Genomic DNA, 22,446 nt, shown 5'->3' on the forward strand with positions numbered 1-22,446 from the left:
TAAAACCAAGTTCTTGATCATAGAACATAGAACGATACAGCGCAGTACAGGCCCTTCGGCCCACGATGTTGCACCGACATGGGAAGTCAAAAACTAAAGGCCATCTAACCTACACTATGCCATTATCATCCATATGCTTATCCAATAAACTTCTAAATGCCCTCAATGTTGGCGAGTTCACTACTGTTGCAGGTAGGGCATTCCACGGCCTCACCACTTTTTGCGTAAAAAACCTACCTCTGACATCTGTCCTATATCTATTACCCCTCAATTTAAGGCTATGTCCCCTCATGCTAGCCACCTCCATCCGTGGGAGAAGGCTCTCACTGTCCACCCTATCTAACCCTTTGATCATTTTGTATGCCTCTATTAAGTCACCTCTCAACCTTCTTCTCTCTAACGAGAACAACCTCAAGTCCATCAGCCTTTCCTCATAAGATTTTCCCTCCATACCAGGCAACATCTTGGTAAATCTCCTCTGCACCCGTTCCAAAGCTTCCACGTCCTTCCTATAATGAGGCGACCAGAACTGTACGCAATACTCCAAATGCGGCCGTACCAAAGTTTTGTACAGCTGCAACATGATCTCATGGCTCCGGTACTCAATCCCTCTACCAATAAAGGCCAACACACCATAGGCCTTCTTCACAACCCTATCAACCTGGGTGGCAACTTTCAGGGATCTATGTACATGGACACCGAGATCCCTCTGCTCATCCACACTGCCAAGAATTTTACCATTAGCCAAATATTCCGCATTCCTCTTTTTCTTTCCAAAGTGAATCACCTCACACTTCTCTACATTAAACTCCATTTGCCACCTCTCAGCCCAGCTCTGCAGCTTATCTATGTCCCTCTGTAACCTGCAACATCCTTCCACACTGTCTACAACTCCACCGACTTTAGTGTCGTCTGAAAATTTACTCACCCAACCTTCTGAGCCCTCCTCTAGGTCATTTATAAAAATGACAAACAGCAACGGCCCCAGAATAGATCCTTGTGGTACGCCACTCGTAACTGAACTCCATTCTGAGCATTTCCCATCAACCACCACCCTCTGTCTTCTTTCAACTAGCCAATTTCTGATCCACATCTCTAAATCACCCTCAATCCCCAGCCTCCGTATTTTCTGCAATAGCCGACCATGGGGAATCTTATCAAACGCTTTACTGAAATCCATATACACCACATCAACTGCTCTACCCTCGTCTACCTGTTCAGTCACCTTCTCAAAGAACTCGATAAGGTTTGTGAAGCATGACCTACCCTTCACAAAACCATGCTGACTATCCCTAATCATATTATTCCTATCTAGATGATTATAAATCGTATCTCTTATAATCCTCTCCAAGACTTTACCCACAAAAGACGTGAGGCTCACCGGCCTATAGTTACCAGGGTTATCTCTACTCCCCTTCTTGAACAAATGGACCACATTTGCTATCCTCCAGTCCTCTGGCACTATTCCTGTAGCCAATGATGACATAAAAATCAAAGCCAAAGGCTCAGCAATCTCTTCCTGGCTTCCCAGAGAATCCTAGGATAAATCCCATCAGGCCCCGGGGACTTATCTATTTTCACCTTGTCCAGAATTGCCAACACATCTTCCCTACGCACCTCAATGCCATCTATTCTAATAGCCTGGGTCTCAGCATTCTCCTCCACAACATTATCTTTTTCCTGAGTGAATACTGACGAAAAGTATTCATTTAGTATCTCGCTTATCTCCTCAGCCTCCACACACAACTTCCCACCACTGACCTTGACTGGCCCTACTCTTACCCTAGTCATTCTTTTATTCCTGACATACCTATAGAAAGCTTTTGGGTTTTCCTTGATCCTACCTACCAAAGACTTCTCATGTCCCCTCCTTGCTCGTCTTAGCTCTCTCTTTAGATCCTTCCTCGCTTCCTTGTAACTATCAAGCGCCCCAACTGAAACTTCACGCCTCATCTTCACATAGGCCTCCTTCTTCCTCTTAACAAGAGATTCCACTTCTTTGGTAAACCATGGTTCCCTCGCTCTACCCCTTCCTCCCTGCCTGACTGGTACGTACTTATCAAGAACACGCAATAGCTGTTCCTTGAACAAGCTCCACATATCCAGTGTGCCCAACCCTTGCAGCCTACTTCTCCAACCTACACATCCTAAGTCATGTCTAATGGCATCATAATTGCCCTTCCCCCAGCTATAACTCTTGCCCTGCGGGGTATACTTAACCCTTTCCATCACTAACGTAAAGGTCACCGAATTGTGGTCACTGTTTCCAAAGTGCTCACCTACCTCCAGATCTAACACCTGGCCTGGTTCATTACCCAAAACCAAATCCAATGTGGCCTCGCCTCTTGTTGGCCTGTCAACATATTGTGTCAGGAAACCCTCCTGCACACATTGTACAAAGAACGACCCATCTAATGTACTCGAACTATATCTTTTCCAGTCAATATTTGGAAAGTTAAAGTCTCCCATAACAACTACCCTGTTACTTTCGCTCTTTTCCAGAATCATCTTCGCCATCCTTTCCTCTACATCCCTAGAACTATTAGGTGGCCTATAGAAAACTCCCAACAGGGTGACCTCTCCTTTCCTGTTTCTAACCTCAGCCCATACTACCTCGGAAGAAGAGTCTCCATCTAGCATCCTTTCCGCCACCGTAATACTATTCTTGACTAGCAGCGCCACACCTCCCCCTCTTTTGCCCCCTTCTCTGAGCTTACTAAAACGCCTAAACCCCGGAACCTGCAACAACCATTCCTGTCCCTGCTCTATCCATGTCTCTGAAATGGCCACAACATCGAAGTCCCAGGTACCAACCCATGCTGCCAGTTCCCCTACCTTATTTCGTATACTCCTCGCATTGAAGTAGACACACTTCAAACCACCTACCTGAACACTGGCACTCTCCTGCGAAGTCAAATCTGTGCTCCTGACCTCTATACTCTCAATCTCCCGTACCCTAAAACTACAATCCAGGTTCCCATGGTGAACATTAAAGCCATTGGCATTTTCAAATGTCAGCAAGAAATTCTTTAATTTTGGTTACAGGATGACCGAAAACTAAACTTGTTTTTTTCCTATTGTTTGGGATCTAACTGAATGTATCTGTCTTTTACTCTGACACTTCCTCGCTCTCTGGGTGAGGTACCAAAATCTATGTTTCTTTATCGCAGGAAAGATTCACCACCTGTGGGTAGTGGGGACAAGGAGGCTAAATTGTTGGGGAGATAAGAAATATGTCTCTTTTTATAGGAACACTAAAATTATATGGATACGTTTCTCCCCTTCACTTCCATTTTCTTTCTTTAAAATCAGAACTGCTTTCAAAAACCACTCGACCTGTAGATTGTTGGAATATTTGAAATAGCAATTGCAATTGACAGTCATTCGCATTTTGAACTTTGAAAGGGTGTGCATAGATGAAACATGAAGTTATTTTCCCTGTACCGAGACTGACCAGAGATCCGTATGATCATATGAGGACTGAAAACCACTTCCAGGTTGAAGCCTATGGTTTTGGCCTTGGGCTTTTCAAATATGTTATTTAATATAACACGTCAGCTAGTTGCTGTTCTTCAGTTAGTGCTTCCCGAACAGGCAAACAGTACCTCAGTTTATTGTCTCATCCAAAATAAATCACTTGCCTCAGTAACTCACTGAAGTGTCAACCTATAGTGCATTTTTAAAAAAAAATTTAGCGTACCCAATTATTTTCCAATTAAGGGGCAATTTAGAGTGGTCAGTCCACCTACCCTGCACAGCTTTCGGTTGTGGGGGCGAGACCCATGCAGACATGGGGAAAATGTACAATCGCCTCACGGACAGTGACGCGGGGCCAGGATCGAACCTGGGTCCGTGGCGCTGTGAGGCAGCAGTCATCCGCATACGCCAAACGTAGAATGCATACTTGTGTTGAACGCGTCCTTAAACTGAGATCCTGGGCGGCACAGCGGCGCAGTGGTTAGCACTGCTGCATCACAAAGTCGAGGACTTGGATTTGATCCTGGCCCCGGGTCACTGTCCGTGTGGTGTTTACACATTCTCCCAATATCTGGATGGGTTTCACCCCCACAACCCAAAGATATAATAATCTTTATTGTCATAAGTAGGCTTACATCAACACTGCAATGAAGTTAATGTGAAAATCCCCTTGTCGCCACATTCCGGCACCTGTTCGGGTACACAGAGGGAGAATTCAGAATGACCAAATTACTTAACAGAACGTCTTTTGGGACTTGTGGGAGGAAACCAACGCAAACTGAGGGAGAACGTGCAGACTCTGCACAGACAGTGACCCAAGCCAGGAATCGAACATGGGACCCTGCCGCTGTGAAGCAACACTGCTAACCACTGTGCTACCGCGCCCCCTCCTTTCCCCCCCCCCCCCCCCCCCCCAACCTCATTTTTTGACATTACCTTATCCTGTAGTCCCCTCAGGAGGAGACGAGGAAAGCTAGGAACCTGCCTTCGTACATTGGGGTAGCTCAAACTCCTCTAATGCCTTCAAGGTCGGAATGCCCTCCTGGATAAATAAATCCCCAAATCTCTTGATCTCTGCCTGCTGCCACCTCCTGAAGTCCCCATCCAGCCCACCCGGGGCAAACTGGTGATTGTTACAAATAAGAGATCACACTGATGCCCCCTCCAATTCCATGTACTGCCTCCATTGCCCCCACATCCTTTGAGCTGCCAGGGGGCCACTAGTAAGGCCTCCAAACTCGTACCCTTGCAGGATGCTGCTTCCACTCGCTCCCAGGCCGACCCCTCCCCCCACTACCCACTTCCTGACCATCGATATGTTGGCCACCCAGTAATAATTAATAAAGCTAGGGCAGCACGGTGGCACAGTGGTTAGCATTGTTGCCTGCGGCGCTGAGGACCCGGGTTCGAATCCCGGCCCTGGGTCACTGTCCGTGTGGAGTTTGCACATTCTCCCCGTGTTTGCGTGGGTTTCGCCCCCACAACCCAAAAGATGTGCAGGATAGGTGGATTGGCCATCCTAAAATTGCCCCTTAATTGGAAAAAACTAATTGGGTACTCTAAATTTTTAAAAAATAAATAAATAAATTAAATAATTAATAAAGCTCGGGAGGGCCAGGCCCCCCTCTCTGCGACCCTGCTCCAGGAGTGCCCACTTTACTCACGGGTTTTCCCTGCCCACACCAAACCTGTAATTGCCACGTTTTTCTAAAAAAAAAAGCCTTTGGGACAAAAATTGGAAGGCATTGAAAAAAGAATTGTTTAACTTTAACCTGGTGTTGTAAGACTTCTTATTGAAAAAAGAAAAGCAGTCTTGGGTGTCATTTTCACTGTCTGGGACCCTTCCCGCTAGCGTCAGCGGGAGCATGTCCCATCTGTGGAAATCCCTTTTTATTTGGTCGAACACTTTGCCCAGATTTAACTTGTGGAGCTGCCCCCATTCTTTAGCCACTTGAATCCCTAAATATCTAAAACTCCGCACCAGCACTTTAAAAGGTAACTCCCTCAGTCTCCTTTACTGCCCCATGCCTGGATCACAAACATCACGCTCTTTCCCGTGTTCAACTTGTAGCCTGAAAATCGCTCAAATTCTCCCAGTATCTCCATAATTTCGGACATCCCCCCCACCGGGTCTGTAACATAAAGCAGAAAGTCATCTGCAGAGAGAGAAACTCTGTGCTCCACCCCCCTCACTACCCCCCCCCCCCCCCCCCCCCCCCCCCCCCAACGCACTTGATGCTCGAAGGGCCATTGCTAAAGGCTCTATGGCCAGGGCAAACGGTATGGGGAGAGCAGGCATCCCTGCCTTGTCCCTCTCCCAAAATTTAAAATATTCTGACTGGGTTTGGTTGGTTCTCACATTTGCCACCGGGGCCTGCTATAACAGCCGGACCCAGTCCACAAATCCCTGCCCGAACCCAAACTTCCCTGAAATATCCCACCCGGTCGAAAGCCTTCTCGGCGTCCATGGCTACCACCACCTCAGCCTCACTCCCTTCAGCTGGCATCATTATGACATTAAGAAGGCATCTAATATTGAACGTCAGGTGCCTGCCCATCACAAATCCTGTCTGATCCTCCCCCGATACCTCCGGGACACAGTCCTCTATTCTGGTGGCCAAGATCTTTGCCAGTAATTTAGCATCGACATTTAAAATGGAAATTGGTTTGTACGATCCACAGCTCTCCGGGGTCCTTGTCTCGCTTCAGGATGAAAGAGATTGATGTCTGTGATAGCGTGATAACTAACAGCGGTCCCACTAGCCCCAAAAACCTTTTATAAAAATCCACTGGGAATCCTTCAGATCTCGGGGCCTTACATGATTGCATTGCCCCGAATTCGTCTATCACTTCACCGAGCCCAATTTGGACCCCAAGACTTCCACCAGCTCCTCATCTACCTTCGGGAACTCTAGCCTCTCCAGGAATTGGTTCATTCCCTTCTCCCTCGCAGGGGGTTCCGACTCGTATAAATGACTATAGAATTCACGAAACACGTCATTAACCGCCCCCTGGGTCCCTCACTACTTTCCCCCTCACATCCTTAATTTTCTCTATTTCTCTCGCCGCCTCCTGCTTCCTCAGCCGCTGTGCCAACATCCTGCATGCTTTCTCCCCACATTCCTATACTGCCCCTTTTACCCTCGTCAGCTGCCCCTCCGCCTTGCCTGTGGAAAGGAGTGCAAAATCCATTTGAAGTCTCTGACGCTCCTTCAGGAGCTCCTCATTCAGAGACTCTGCATATCTCCTATCCACATGTAAGATTTCTCCTACTAGCCTGTCCAGCTCCGCCCGTTCAGCCCTTTCCCTCTGGGTCCGAATCGAAATATATTCCCCTCTGATGACTGCTTTCAATGTCTCCCACACCACCACAGCCGCGATCTCTCCCGTGTCGTTGGTTTTTATATACCCCCGAATGGCCTCCCTCACTCGCTCACATATCTTGTCGTCTGCTAACAGCCCTGCTTCTAGCATCTACTGTGGGCGCTGAGAATTTCCCATGTTCACCTGTAGGTCTCGCCAATGAGGCACATGGTCCGATACTACGCCAACAATGTTTTGTCCAGTATTAAAAAAATCATCCTGGAGTATGCCTTGTGCACATGAGTAGAATGAATATTCCTTGCTCCTTGCCCTCAAGTCTCCACGGATATGTTTATTGGTTTTAAAGCTTAGAGGTATTTGATATGTGTTTCTCCAAGGTGGTGCAATCATGAGTACAGTCCTGCTTTATAATGTTGCACAAGCGGATTGCTAAGTTGATTCATTCTGGCTAACTGGGTTGGATTGTTGGCCAATTTTGTGTGCAGATGTAGTTTGTTGATCAAAAACTAACTCTTGTGGACTTCCGGTGGCGGCTATGAAGGAGTAGGTCGCACATTTGGTGGCTCCCGCTCAGGTCAGACCTTTGGACCTTATCCCCCAATTTTTTTTAAAATTGGCATTGATTCGGTAGATTGATGGTAGAGGCAATTGTGCACTGGATTTGTACATCGGTGCATGGAGAGGCGGACTAGAAATGCTCGCAAAGGAAGAAATAGACGAACAGAGAAGGCTTGGGCTGAAGTTGCAGCGGGAGAAACCATGGTGGATGACTGGAGTCCTGGCTTGTCGACCCAGCAGTCGACGGAGCAGCTGATGCAGTTTATTCAGGAGGGCTTCGCCAAGCAGAAATCGGAATCGATTGCGCGGCTGGAACTTAGATTGGATGCCCAAGATCGGGCAATCCAAAGGCAGAGAAGGCGCTAGCTGAGCAGGAGGAACATCAAACTGCGGTGGAGTTGGAGGTGGGGATGCTAAGAGACCAGCAGAAAAGGCTCCTGGAGAGGGTGGAGGACCTGGAAAATAGATCCCGCTGGCAGAACTTGAGAATCGTCGGTCTCCCGGAGGTGTCCGAAGAAGCAGACGCTGGGGCATACGTAGCGGGCATGTTCGAGAAGCTGCTGGGGGATGGGACGTTTTCCCAACCCTTGGGGGCGGCCAGTGAGTGCTCGTGAGGAAGCCGCGAGTTGGGGGACCCCCCCCCCCCCCCCCCCCGAGGGCAATGGTGGTGCAATTCCACAGGTACTTGGACAAGGAGCGTTTTTTTACGGTGGGCCAAGCAGACACGGAGTTGTAAATCCTGCGGATCTATCAGGGTCTGAGTGCAGAGATGGCCAGGAGAAGTGAGGGTTTCAATCAGATGAAGTCGACCCTTTTTAAGAAAAAGGTGAAGTTTGGATTGCTGTATCCGGCCCGTCTCTGGGTCACGTATGAGGAGCACAATTTTTATTTTGAGTCGCCCGAGGAAGCGATGGACTTCGCTAGAAGGAAAGGACTGGTGGCGGATTGAGGTCTTTGAACTTTGCTGCAGCGCTCATGTTTTAAAAAAAGTTTCTTGTTTTTTTGGACGTTATTTGTAATGTCTTCAGTATTGATTTGGGGCCTGTTGCACAGCTGAGTGAGTTAAAGTTTACATTTGCCCTGATGGGGGATGGAGGTGTGTTTGTTAGATGTTGGATCTTCTGTTTGATCTTTTCTTTGTTTTTTTTGTGTTTTTCTTCGGGCAGTTGTGTTGGGATTGCTTTTCTTTTGAATATGTGTGTCGGAGGAGGGGAGGGAACAATAGGTGGGAGAATGTCTGGCGCCCTGGGCAGGGGTCACCAAGCTAGCTGGGTGGGCGAGCTCACAGAAGCACAGTGTGGTGGTGAGCAGATGTTATGCTTGTTGAAGGGGTTGGTTTACATAGTGCTGTTACTAGATGGGATATGGGGGGGGGGGGGAAATGTTCTGCTGACTGGGGAGGGGCATTTGCTGTGTGACAGAAAGGAAGTCGGGGGCGGAGGCTGCCTGGGGGCGAGACGGTGGATGCGTGGCCCAAGAAAGGTGATGGTTGGGGCAGCACAGTGGTGCAGTGGTAGCACTGCAGTCTCACGGCGTCAAGGTCCCAGGTTCAATCCCGGCTCTGGGTCACTGTCCATGTGGAGTTTGCACATTCTCCCCGTGTTTGCGTGGGTTTTGCCCCACGACCCAAAGATGTGCAAGGTAGGTGGATTGAACACGCTAAATTGCCCCTTAATTGGAAAAATGAATTGGGTACTCTAAATTTTTTTTAAAAGAAAGAAAGGTGATGGCTGATCAGCGAAGATTGGTTTGGGGGGGGGGGAGGGGTTACTGAGCCCCCCAATCAGGCTGATCGCATGGAATGTGAGCTGGCTAAATGGGCCGGTTAAGATGGCACACGTGTTCACGCATTTGAGAGGACTGAAGGCGGACGTGGTAATACACGAGACACATTTTAGAGTAATTGATCAGATTAGATTAAGGAAGGGATGGGTCGGACTGGTTTTTCACTCGAGGCTGGACTCGAAGACTAGAGGGGTCGCGATCCTGATTAAGAAGCGAGTAGTATTTGAGGCGGGAAGAATATGGGAGGTCGGTATATTATGGTCAGTGGGAAGCTGAAGGGGTTGCCGGTGGTACTGGTGAATGTGTACGCGCCAAATTGGGATGATGTGGAGTTTATAAAGAGGATGTTGGGGATGATCCTGGACCTGGATTCGCAAAAGTTGATCATGGGAGGGGACTTTAACACAGTTATTGACCCTGGGTTAGACTGGTCGAGCTCAAGGACAGGCAGGGTGCCAGCAATGGCAAAGGAGCTAAAGGGGTTTATGGAGCAGATTGGGGGGGGGTGGACCCATAGAGATTTGGGCAACCGAGAGTGAAGGAATTCTCCTTCTACTCACACGTACATAAAATGTACTCCCGGATTGATTTTTTAAAAATTTTGAACGGGGCTCTACTGTCTCAGATCATGCCCCGCACTGGGTTGACCTGCAGGTTAGCAAGGAGAGTAGCCAGCGCCCGTACTGGAGGCTGGACATGGGACTCTTAGCTGATGAAGAGGTGTGCGGGGGCGGCTGAGGAAATGTATTCAGAACTACCTGGAAGTCAACGACACAGGTGAAGTTTCAGCGGAGGTGGTCTGGTAGACTTGAAGGCAGTGGTTAGAGGGAAGCAGATCTTGATACGGGCCCATAGGGAGAAGGCAGACAGAGCAGAGACAGACTAACTGATAAAGGAGATATTGACGGTCGACAGTAGGTATGCGGAGACCCCAGAGGCAGGGCTACTAAGGGAACAACGGAGGCTACAGGCTGAGTTTGGCTTGTAGAGGGCGGTAGAGCAGGTGAGGAAGGCGAGGGGAGGGAGGGGGGGCAAATCTATGAGCATGGGGAGCTGGCCAGCAGAATGTTTGCGCAACAGCCTAGAAAGAGGGAGGCAGCCAGGAAAATAGAGAAAGTAAAGAACCGGGACGGGAACCTGGTTGGAGACTCAGCAGGGGTGAATAAAGCGTTCAAGCAGTTTTACAGTAGGCTGTATGGGTTGGAACCCCCAGCTGGGCCGGAGGCACTGTTTAGGGGGGCTGAATTTCCCGAAGGTGGAGGGGGCTGTTGGTAGAACGGCTGGGGGCCCCGATCGGGTTGGAAGAGATAGCAGAGGGCCTGAAGGCCATGCAGTCGGGTAAAACCCCAGGCCGGACGGGCACCCAGTGGACTTTTATAAAAAGAATTCTGGGATATTGGGGCCTCTGTTGATGATGAGGACATTCAATGAGGCAAGTGAGCATGGAGTGCTTCCCCCCACTATGTCACAGGCCATGATCTCATTGTTCCTGAAGCGGGACAAGGACCTGGAGCTATGTGGGTCCTACAGGCCGATATCCCTATTAAATGTGCACGCTAAACTGCTGGCCAAAATCTTGTCCTCTGGGATTGGACTGTGTTCCGGACTTGATTGGGGAGGACCAGAAGGGATTTGTTAAGGGTAGGCAGTTGGCGGCCAACATAATAAATGTGGTTATGATGCCCCCAGAAGGTAGGGATGTGGAGGTAGTGGTCGCAATGGACGCAGAGAAGGCTTTTGATTGGGTGGAATGGGAATATCTATGGGAGGTACTGGGGTGGTTTGGATTTGGGCGGGGCTTTATTGACTGGGTCAGGTTGTTGTATCAGGCTCCTGTTGCGAGCGGATGGACGAATAGGTCAACGTCGGACTATTTCAGGCTGCATCAGGGGACGGAACAGGGATGCACCCTCTCCCCACTGTTGTTCGCGTTAGCAATAGAGCCGCTGGCAATTGCGCTGAGAGCCTCGGGGCTGGTGGTGGGGGGGTGGAGCACTCAGTCTCGCTTTACGCAGATGACCTCCTGTATGTTTTGGACCCACTAGAGGGGATGGAAGAAATTATGAGAATTCTGGGGAATTTGGCCGGTTTTCGGGGTATTAACGAAATATGGGGAAAAGTGAGATGTTTGCGGTCCAGGCAAGAGGGCAGGAGAGGCGATTGGGGGAGCTGCCGTTTAGGGTGGTAGGGGGAAACTTTTGATACCTAGGCATCCAGGTGGTACGGGAATGGGAACGACTACACAAGCTAAATTTAGCCCGACTAGTAGACCAAATGAAGGACGATTTCCGAATCATAGAATTTACAGTGCAGAAGGAGGCCATTCGGCCCATCGAGTCTGCACCGGCTCTTGGAAAGAGCACCCTACCCAAGCCCACACCGCCACCCTATCCCCACAACCCAGTAACCCCACCCAACACTAAGGGCAATTTTGGACACTAAGGACAGTTTATCATGGCCAATCCACCTAACCTGCACATCTTTGGACTGTGGGAGGAAACCGGAGCACCCGGAGGAAACCCACGCACACACGGGGAGGATGTGCAGACTGCGCACAGACAGTGACCCAAGCCGGAATCGAACCTGGGACCCTGGAGCTGTGAAGCAATTGTGCTATCCACAATGTGGAATGTGGGTAGCGCTCCCGTTGTCACTGGCAGGGAGGGTAGAGACAGTGAAAATGACGGTCCTCCCGAGATTCCTGTTTCTGTTTCAGTGCCTCCCCATCTTTATTCGACGGTCCTTCTTTAAACGGGCCAATAAGGTAATCACTGGCTTTGTATGGGCGGGTAAGACCCCGCGAGTAAAACAAAAAAAGGGATGCTTGAGCGGAGCCGCTGGGAGGGCGGGTTGGTGCTGCCGAACTTTAGTAATTATTGGGTGGCAAATATAGCCATGATCAGAGTGGTGGGGGGAGGGTAGGTATGGGAGCGTGTGGAGGCGGCTTCATGCAAGGGCACCAGTTTTGGGGTGTTGATAACAGCACCTCTGCCCCGTGGTGGTGGTGGCCCTGAGGGTCTGGAGGCAATGGAGGAGGCATGTGGGAGCGGAGGGAGCATCGGTGTGGTCTCCAGTCTGTAATAATCACTGGTTTGCCCTGGGAAGGCTGGATGAAGGCTTCCGGAGATGGCAGAGAGCTGGGATTGAGAGGTTGGGGCATATGTTTATTGAGGGGAGCTTTTGTAGCCTAAGGGAGCTGGAGGAGAAATTTGGATTGGCGAGTGGAAACGAATTTAGGTACCAGCAGGTGTGGGACTTCCTACACAGGCAGGTCTCAACCTTCCCACTCCTACCACCAAGGGGGATAGAGTGGGTGGGAGAAGGGAGGGTTTCTGACATTTACAAGGAACTCATGGGGTTAGAGAAGACGCAGACCGAGGAGTTAAAACACAGGTGGGAAGAGGAGTTGGGAGGAGAGATAGAGGATGGCCTCTGGGCGGATGCGTTGAGTAGAGTCAACGCGTCCACAACATGTGCCAGACTGAGCCTGATACAGTTCAAGGTCGTTCACCGGGCTCACATGACAGTGACCCAATGAGCAGGTTCTTGGGGTAGAAGATGGGTCCGCAAGGTGTGCGGGAGGGCCAGCGAACCATGTCCATGTGTTCTGGGCATTCCTGAAGCTTAGGGGTTTCCGGCAGGGGTTTGTGGATATCATGTCCAAAGTGTTAAAAACAAGGGTGGCAATGAGTCCAGACGTGGTGATTTTCGGAGTATCGGAAGACCCAGGAATCCAGGAGGAGAAAGAGGCAGACGTTATAGCCTTTGCTTCCCTGGTAGCCCGGAGATGGATTCTATTAGCTTGGAGGGACCCAAAGCCCCTGACGATAGAGACCTGGCTAACTGACATGGCTAGCCTTCTCTGCTTGCAGAAAATCAAGTTTGCCTTGAGAGGGTCAATGTTAGGGTTCGCCCGGAGGTGGCAGGCGTTCGTCGACTTCTTTGCAGAAAATTAACCGTCAGCAGAAGGGGGCGGGCGGGCTGGGGGTTAGCTTAGTTTAGAGTAGGGGGTTAGTAAAGGTGGGACCTGTGAGGGAGGAAGACGGCTTTTGCAGTATGTTTATAATTTTGTGTACATTGTTTATTTTGTTGTTGTTGTAAAACCATAAATACCTCAATAAAATGTTTATAAAAAATAACTAACTCTTGTGTCCTTCCTCAAAAAATTTGGTTAGTTTAGAATATGCATGAGGGAGGACTAGACAGGGTTGGTGCAGGAAGGATGTTCCTGATGGTGGGTGTGTCCAGAACCAGGGTTCACAGTCTGAGGATATGGGTAGATCATTTATCTATAGGGTAGCACAGAGGTTAGCACAGTTGCTTTACAGCTCCAGGGTCTCGGGTTCGATTTCCGGCTTGGGTCACTGCAGAGTCTGCACGTTCGCACCGTGTCTGCATGGGTTTTCCCCGGGTGCTCCGGTTTCCTCCCACTGTCCAAAGATGTGCAGGTTAGGTGGATTGGCCATGATAAATTGCCCTTAGTGTCCAAAAAGGTTAGGTGGGGTTACTGGGTTACGGAAATAGGGTGGAGGCATGGGCTTGGGTGGGGTGCTCTTTCCAAGGGCCGGTGCAGACTCGATGGGCCAAATGGCCGCCTTCTGCACTGTAAATTCTATGATTTAGGACAGAGATTAGGAGAAATTTCTTTACCCAGAGTGCGGTGAGCCTGTGGAATTCGTTACTACAGGAAGTAGTTGAGGGCGAAACATTGTGTTTTCAAGAAGCAGTTAGATAGAGCACTTAGTGTGAAGGGAATCAAAGGATATGGGGGAAAGTGGAATTAGGCTATTGAGTTGGATGATCAGCCATGATAATGAATGACTGAGCAGACGTGAAGGGCCAATGGCCTCCTCTTGCTACTATTTTATATGCTGTTCCTTATTCAGCCCATTGCACAGGGTGACAAAGATGCTGGAAACTTGGGAGACTGCGCTTTTGTGCAAGAACCTTGAGCTTTCTCATGCCAAAGTAGCTTCTAGCAAAAATATCAAGATTTATTTCTTAAATTAATCTTTTCTGTCTTTTAAAAGGTTCGAAATGATGAAGGCAAAGTGATTCGTTTCCACTGTAAGTTGTGTGAATGCAGTTTCAATGACCCTAATGCAAAGGAAATGCACTTGAAAGGGAGAAGACATCGGCTGCAGTATAAGGTAAGTATCGAGTCAAAAAAAGATTAGCCATCAACTAGGTTTCAACAGTGGAGTGAAATATTTCTTCCTTCCTTCTAAATAAGAAAAAGGTTAATCCTGAATTACAAGTTGAAGTAAAGCCCAGCATCAGAGCAAGAAAAATCCAAGAAGAAAAAATGAGAAAGCAAATGCAGAAGGAAGAATATTGGAGACGGAGAGAAGAAGAGGAGCGCTGGCGTATGGAAATGAGGTAATCAGTTGATCATTTTGAGTAAACTGCTACTATGAATTTGTACATTTATCAGGAATTCCAAGGGTCTTAAAAGTTATGAAAATGTAAGAATTGGGCCATTCGGCCCATCACATCTGTTCTGCCATTCGATCACGGCTGATATGTTTCTCATCCCCATTCTCCTGCCTTCTCCCCGTAATCTGCGATCCCCTTATTAATCAAGAGCCTATCAATCTCTGTCTTAAAGGCACTCAGTGACTTCTCCTCCACAGCCACATCTATATTAAGACACAAAGTGCCTTTAAATTCTGCGCCTATATCTTATGGTCTTATGGGATCTGTCCGCTTATCTCCATTGCGTCAGTTTCATCAATGTTAACTTTATACCCGAAATAATAGCCAAACTTTTTAATACTCTCTGGTAAAATATTGATGAAGGATCTGATAAGTATAGCAGTACATCGGCACCATATAATAATCTTCCCCAACTATAACACCATTTATGTTCTTATTGTCTCTCACCATTTGTGCTAAGGGCTCTATACATATTGCGAAGGAGGGACAGAAGATAACAATGTCTTGTCCCCCTCCATTATTGGAAGGCTACAAATATATGACCATTTGCTCTATCAGAGGCCTGCGGGAATAAAGAATCTGGATGAATTTCACAAAATTAGGTTCAAACCCCAGGCGCACTGAAGCCTAAAATAGATACACCCGTGACACTTAAAAAAATTTTTAAAAAATAAAATAAAATTTAGAGTAGCCATTTATTTATTTATTTCCAATTCAAGGACAATTTAGCGTGGCCAATCTTCCTGCCCGGCACATCTTTGGGTTGTGGGGGTGAAACCCTCATAGACACAGAGAGAATGTGCAAACTGCACATGGACAGTGACCCAGGACCGGGATTCGAACCCGGGTCCTCAGCGCTGCAATCCCAGTGCTAACCACTGTGCCACGTGCCACCTACCACCCATGACACTTGATCAAACGCCTTATCGCTGTTTATAAATAAAATCATGACCTTTTCACCACTACTTTGGGCATGTTGTGATATTCAGGAGCCAGCGGAAATCGTCTCCAGAGTAACACCCTGTTATATGTCCAGTTTGATCTGAGTGTATAACCTTAGTTATTCAATTTTCTCTGTGGGCTAATATTGATGTTAGAATTTTCAAATCAGACTTCCGGTGATGGCCATGGTCTGATTGGTCGCACACTAGGTGGCTTCTGCCTCGAGGTGTCAAGTTTTGGTCCTTTTTACCCGATTAATGGGATAAAGTATAAGAAAAGTGGAAGGTGATTGTTTCTCCCCCGGATTGGAATGTCTACGGGGTATCAAACCTGGTTAAAGTCAGTGAGAGTCCTGGCCCAGGAGATGGAGGAGACTCGTGGCGCAGTGCAAGTTAGGAAAATGATGGAGGTGGAACTGCCGATGCAGCAATTGATGAGTTCTATTAATGGATGGATGGATGGATTTGTTTGTTGTCAGGTGTACCGAGATACAGTGAAAAATATTGTTCTGCTTGCAGCTCAGACAGATCATTCCATACAGGAAAAGAAAATACATAGGCAAACATAAAATACACAATATAAATACAGAGACACAGGCATCGGGTGAAGCATACAGGAGTACTACTCTGTAGAAACGATGTGAGAGAGATCAGGTCAGTCCATAAGAGGATCGTTTAGGAGTCTGGTAACAGCGGGAAAGAAACTGTTTTTGAATCTGTTGGTGCGTGTTCCTTGACTCTTGTATCTTCTGCCCGATGGAAGAAGTTGGAAGAGTGAGTGAGCCAGGTGGGAGGGGTCTTTGATTATGCTGCCCTCTGTCCCCAGGCAGCAGGAGGTGTAGACAGAGTCAATGAATGGGAGCCAGGTTTGTGTGTTGGTCTGGGTGGTGTTTACGACTCTGTAGTTTCTTACGGTCTTGGGCCAAGCAGTTGCCAGACCAGACTGTGAAGCAGCCAGATAGGATGGTTTCTATGGTGCATCTTTAAAAGTTGGAAAGAGTCCATGTGGACATGCCGAATTTCCTTATTTTTCTGAGAAAGTGTAGGGGTTGTTGTGCTTTCTTGGTTGACATGGGTGGACCAGGACAGATTGTTGGTGATGTGCACACCTAGGAATTTAAGCTGTCAACCATCTCCACCTCTGCACCATTGATGCAGACGGGTGTGTACGATACTTTGCCTCCTGAAGTCCATGACCAGCTCTTTAGTTTTGTTGACGGTGAAGGAGAGATTGTTGTCGTTACACCACTCCACTAGGTTCTCTATCTTCCTCCTGTACTCTGACTCCTCGTTGTTCGCGATCCGACCCACTACGGCCGTGTCGGCAGCAAACTTACATAGATACATAGAAGATAGGAGCAGGAGGAGGCCTTTTGGCCCTTTGAGCCTGCTTTGCCATTCATCACGATCATGGCTGATCATCCAACTCAATAGCCTAATCCTGCTTTCTCACCATAACCTTTGATCCCATTCTCCCCAAGTGCTATATCTAGCCGCCTCTTGAATATATCTGTCTGAAATGGTTTACCCTGAATCCTCAGGCTGTGACCCCTGATTCTGGACACACCCATCATTTGTAACATCTTCCCTGCATCTACCCAGTCTAGTCCCGTTAAAATTTTATAAGTCTCTATGAGAACCCCCTCATTCTTCTGAACTGCAGCGAGAAAAATCTCAACCGAGTCAATCTCTCCTCATATGGCAGTGCCACCATCCCTGGAATCAGTCTGGTAGACCTTCGCTGCACTCCCTTGAGAGCAAAAACATTTCTCAGAGAAGGAGACCAAAATTGCACACAATACTCCAGGTATGGCCTCACCAAGGTCATGTATAATTGCAGCAACACATCCCTGCTTCTATACTGAAACCTCTCGCAATGAAAGCCAACATACCATTAGCCTTCTTTACCAACTGCTGCACCTGCATGCTTACTGTACTGGTGCACAAGGACACCCAAATCCCGCTGCACACTCCCCTCTCCGAATTTACAACCATTCAGGTAGTAATCTGCCTTCCTGTTTAATAACCTCACTCTTATCCAAATTATACTGCATCTGCCATTGGTTTGCCCACTCGCCCAACCTGTCCAGATCATGCTGCAGGATCCCAGTATCCTCGTCACAATTCACCCTCTTGCCTAACTTGGTATCATCTGCAAATTTTGAGATGTTACATTTTGTTCCCTCATCCAAATCATTAATATATATTGTGAATAGCTGGGTTCCCAGCACCGATCCCTGTGATACCCCAATAGTTACTGCCTGCCAATTTGAAATGGACCCGTTAATCCCTGCTCTTTCTTTCCTCTCTGCCAACCAGTTTTCTATCCACCTCAGTACATTTCCCCCAATCCCATGCGCTTTAATTTTGCACAGTAATTTCTTATGTGGGACTTTGTCAAACGCCTTCTGAAAGTCCAAATATATCACATCGACTGGCTCCCCCTTGTCGACTGTACTGGCTGCCTCTTCAAAGAATTCCAACAGATTTGTCAAGCATGATTTTCCCTTCATAAATCCATGCTGACCCTGACTGATCCTGCCACTGCTTTCTAAATGTTCCACTATAAAGTTCTTGATAATGGATTCAAGCATTTTCCCCACTACCGATGTTAAGCTTACTGGTCTATAATTCCCTACTTTCTCTCTACCTCCCTTTTTCAATATTGGAGTGACGTGAGCTACCCTCCAATCTGCAGGGACAGTTCCAGAGTCGAGAGAATCCCGGAAGACCACCAATGCGTCCACTATTTCTAGAGCCACCTCCTTAAGCACTCTGGGGTGCAGATTCTCTGGGGATTTATCCGCGTTCAATCCCATCAATTTTCACAGCACCATTTTTCTACTAATGTTGATCTCCCTCAGTTCTTCCTCTCACTAAACCTTTCATTTTCCAGCACTTCTGGTATCTGATTTGTATCCTCTTTTGTGAAGACAGAACCAAAGTATGTATTCAATTGCTCAGCCATTTCTTTGTCCCTTATTATGCATTCCCCTATTTCTGTCTGTAGGGGGCCTACATTTCTCTTTACCAATCTCTTTTTCTTCACATATCTGTAGAAACTCTTAGTGTCAGTCTTTATGTTCCCTGCAAGCTTCCTTTCGCATTGTACATTCCCCTTCTTAATCAGTCCCTTCGTCCTTCTGTGATGAATTCTAAACTGCTCCCAATCCTCAGACCTATTATGTTTCTCGGCCAATCTGTATGCTTCTTCCTTGGATCGGATACGATTTCTAATTTCCTTTGTAAGCCATAAATTGGCCCTCTTACCCCCTTTGCATTTCTGCCAGACAGGAATGAACAGTTGCTGTAGAGTTCCCATGCGTTCCTTGAATGTTTGCCATTGTCTATTCACTGTCATCCCTTTAAGTAACTCTCCCCAAACTATCAAGGCCAACTTACGCTTCAAATCCTCATAGTTCCCTTTAGTAAGATTCAGCACCCTAGTCTCCGAATCAACTACTTCACTCTCCATCTTGATAAAAAATTCCATCATGTTATGGTCGCTCATCCCCAAGCAGTCCCGTACAGCCAGATTGGCAATGATTCCCTTCTCATTACACAGTACCCAGTCTAAGATGGCCTGCTCTCTAGTTGGGTCCTCCACATATTGGTCAAGAAAACCATCCCGTATGCACTCCAGGAATTCCTCCTCTCCGGCATTGTGGCTAATTTGATTTGCCCAATCTATGTGAAGATTAAAATCACCCATGATCACCGATATTCCCTTGTTACATGCATCTCTTATTTTGTGTTTAATGCCATTCCCAACCTCACCACTGCAGTTTGGGGGTCTATATATGACACCCACTAATGTATTTTGTCCCTTGGTATTTCTCAACTCTACCCATACAGATTCCACATTGTCAGAGCTAATATCCTTTCCAACTACTGTGTTAATTTCCTCTTTAACCAGCAGTGCCATGCCACCACCTTTTCTTTTATGCCTGTCCTTCCTAAATACTGGAAACACTGGGACATTCAGTTCCCATCCCTGTTCACCCTGCAGCCATGTCTCTGTAATCCCAATTACGTCATACCCATTTATATCTATCTGCATGATTAGTTCATCCACTTTATTGCAAATGCTCTGTGCATTAAGGCACAGAGCCTTTAAGTTTGTCTTTTTCACATTGTTTGTCGTGCTCCCAATATTTTTCTCTGTTGCCCTGTTTGAATTTTACCCTTGGTTTATCCACCTATCACTTTTCTTATTCACTTTTCTACCTTTTGTTTTTGTCTTGCTCCCTCTTTCTCTGACTCCTTGCATAGGTTCCCATCCCCCTGGCATATTAGTTTAAACCCTCCCTAACAGCTCTAGCAAATAGGACATCAGTTCCAGTCCTGCCCAGGAGTAACCAGTCCATTTGTACAGGTCCCAACTCCCCCAGAACCGGTCCCAAAGCCCCAGGAATCTGAAACACTTCCCCTGACACCACCTCTTCAGCCACGTATTCATCCTAAATATCCTGTCATTTCTACTCTGACTAGCACATGCCACTGGTAGTAATCCTGAGATCACTATCTTTTGAGGTCCGATTTATTGACTTCCTTCCTAGCTCCCTGTATTCTGCTTTTAGGACCTCATCCCTTTTTTTACCTATGCCGTTTGTACCGATGTTTACCACGACCACTGGCTGTTCACCCTCCCCCTCCAGAATGTCCTGTACCCGCTCTGAGACATCCTTGACCCTAGCACCAGGAAGGCAACATATCATCCTTGAATCTTGTTTACGGCGACAGAGGCGCCTGTCTATTTCCCTTACAATTGAATCCCCTGTAACTATTGCACTTTACCCCATCCCTCTGCAGCAGAACCAACCATGGTGCCACGAGTTTGGGTGTTGCCGTTTTCGCCTGAGGCCATTCCCCTCAACAGTATCGAAAATGTTATATCTGTTCTGCAGGGGAATGGCACAGGAGATTCCTGCAGTACCTGCCTCGTGCTCTCGCTCTGCCTGGTGGTCACCCATTCCCTTCCTGCCTGCGGAGTCTGAGCCTGTGGTGTGACCACCTCTCTGTACCTGCTATCCACCATGCTCTCCTCGCGGATGCTCCACAATGTCTCCAGCCGTCGCTCCAGCTCTGAAACTCGAACTTCCAGGAGCTGTAACTGGAGACACTTCCTGCACACATGAGTAGGTTCTTTGCGGGGGTAGAGGATAGGTGTGGGTGGTGTGTGGGGTGGGGGGGTTTGTCCATGAATCACATCCACATGTTCTGGGCATGTCCAAGATTGAGGGAGTTCTGCCAGGTGTTCTTGGGTGCTGGGTGTGATGGTGGTCCTGAGTTCAGAGGTGGCAATATTTGTGGTGTCGGATGACCCGTGGGTTATGGGGGTGAGAGAGTGTTTGGAGTCACATGTAGGTCAGACCAGGTGAGGATGGCAGATGTCCTTCCCTAAAGGACATTCATGAACCAGATGGGTATTTACGACAATCTACAATGGTTTCATGGTCATCATTAAACGTTTAATTCCAGATTTTTATTGAATTCTAATTTTGTCACCTGCCGTGATGGGATTCGCAAGCAGGTCCCCAGAGCTTTACCCTGGGTCTCTGGATTACTAGCCCAGTGACAATACCACTACACCACTGACTCCCTGGTATTTTGCAGTTTTTGTTCAGGATTCTACTTGCTCCTTTGTTGAGTCTAAATTTGCATGGTGGCTTGCCCATTGGAGTTAGATTGTGTAGCACTCTGCAGTTTTTTGTTCTAAAATCTGGATGAACCATATCTGTGCAGTACCTTGTTGTGTTTGTTTAATTTTCTGATTTGGGGGCATAGTATATTTTAAATGGTTGGTCAGTGCAATGTTTTACTTGATGCAAAGCCACAGAATATATACATTATTTAAGAGCTCCCTTTCTAACAGTGCTGTTGGTTTGTCTGCAATGGACGAAGGCAGTGGCTCACAATTGATGATGCCCATGAAAGAATAAATAAATCAATGTGAAATTCTGGAGGGTATCGGTGTTATTATTCTCTTCATCTATAGAATCACTGCTGATATGTTCATGATGTTTTTTATAATGCTTTCCCATTCAAACCCAATGAATATTTATTCTCAGCACAAAAAATAGCATTTGAAAAATTGTCTCTCCCATTTTGACACACTTAACCAATCCCAGCATATCAGTGCCTTTGTCCAATAGCATTCCATCCTTCGCATGTCATCTCTATCCCATTCTTTCCATCTTATGTCCTTACTTGGTCTGGCCTGGCCTATGTGTGAGTCCAGACCCACAGCAATGTGGTTGACTCTTTGTGGCCTAGCAAGCCACTGTTGTATCAAGTCGCTACAAAGTCTACAAAAAGGAATGAAACCAGACAGACATTGTAGTTTTAACTTAGGCGCTGGAAACTACAATAGCAAACCTAGCCCTGTCAACTTTGCAAAGTCCTCTGTATGACCATCTGGGGGCTTGTGCCAAATTTGGGAGACCTATCCCACAGACCAGTCAATAGCCTGGCATTGTCATACTCACAGAATCATACCTTGTAGATAACGCTCCAGACAAACCACCACCATCCCTGGATATGTCCTGTCCTCCTGTTAGGCAAACCCACAAGAGGTGGCAGCGCAGTCGCATACAATCAGGAGGGAGTTCCCTCCTGTACATTCTCAACATAACTCGACCCCATGAGATCTCAATGCATCTGGTCAAATATGGGCAAGGCAAGACATCCTGCTGATTACCACTTATCATCCTCTCCTCAGCTGATGAATGAGTCTTCCTCCATGTTGAACACCACTTGGAAGAAACACTCAGGGTGGCAAAGGCACAGAATCAACTCTAGGTGGGGAACTTCAAAGTCTTATTGCCAAAAGTGGTTCTGTAGCACCACTACCAACTGAGGTGACCAGTCCTAAAGGACATAGCTGCTAGACCAGATCTGTGGGAGAGACCAACAAGAGGGAAAA

At 47.5% G+C, this 22,446-nt stretch overlaps 1 protein-coding gene across 3 annotated transcripts in view; it reads left to right on the plus strand.

Moving 5' to 3' along the window:
• zfr (zinc finger RNA binding protein) overlaps positions 1-22,446 on the plus strand; it is a 135,396-nt gene that overhangs the window by 75,153 nt on the left and 37,797 nt on the right. For all 3 annotated transcript variants that reach the window (XR_005459942.1, XM_038790705.1, XM_038790706.1), the window contains 2 exons: positions 14,175-14,294; positions 14,378-14,523. Coding sequence is in view for 2 of the 3 variants with exons in the window: in XM_038790705.1 (XP_038646633.1) it covers positions 14,175-14,294; positions 14,378-14,523 (266 nt within the window). In the remaining variant the exon portion in view is untranslated. The remainder of the gene's footprint in view (positions 1-14,174; positions 14,295-14,377; positions 14,524-22,446) is intronic.

This window comes from Scyliorhinus canicula, chromosome 3, assembly GCF_902713615.1.
Source record: "Scyliorhinus canicula chromosome 3, sScyCan1.1, whole genome shotgun sequence".
NCBI lineage: Eukaryota > Metazoa > Chordata > Chondrichthyes > Carcharhiniformes > Scyliorhinidae > Scyliorhinus > Scyliorhinus canicula.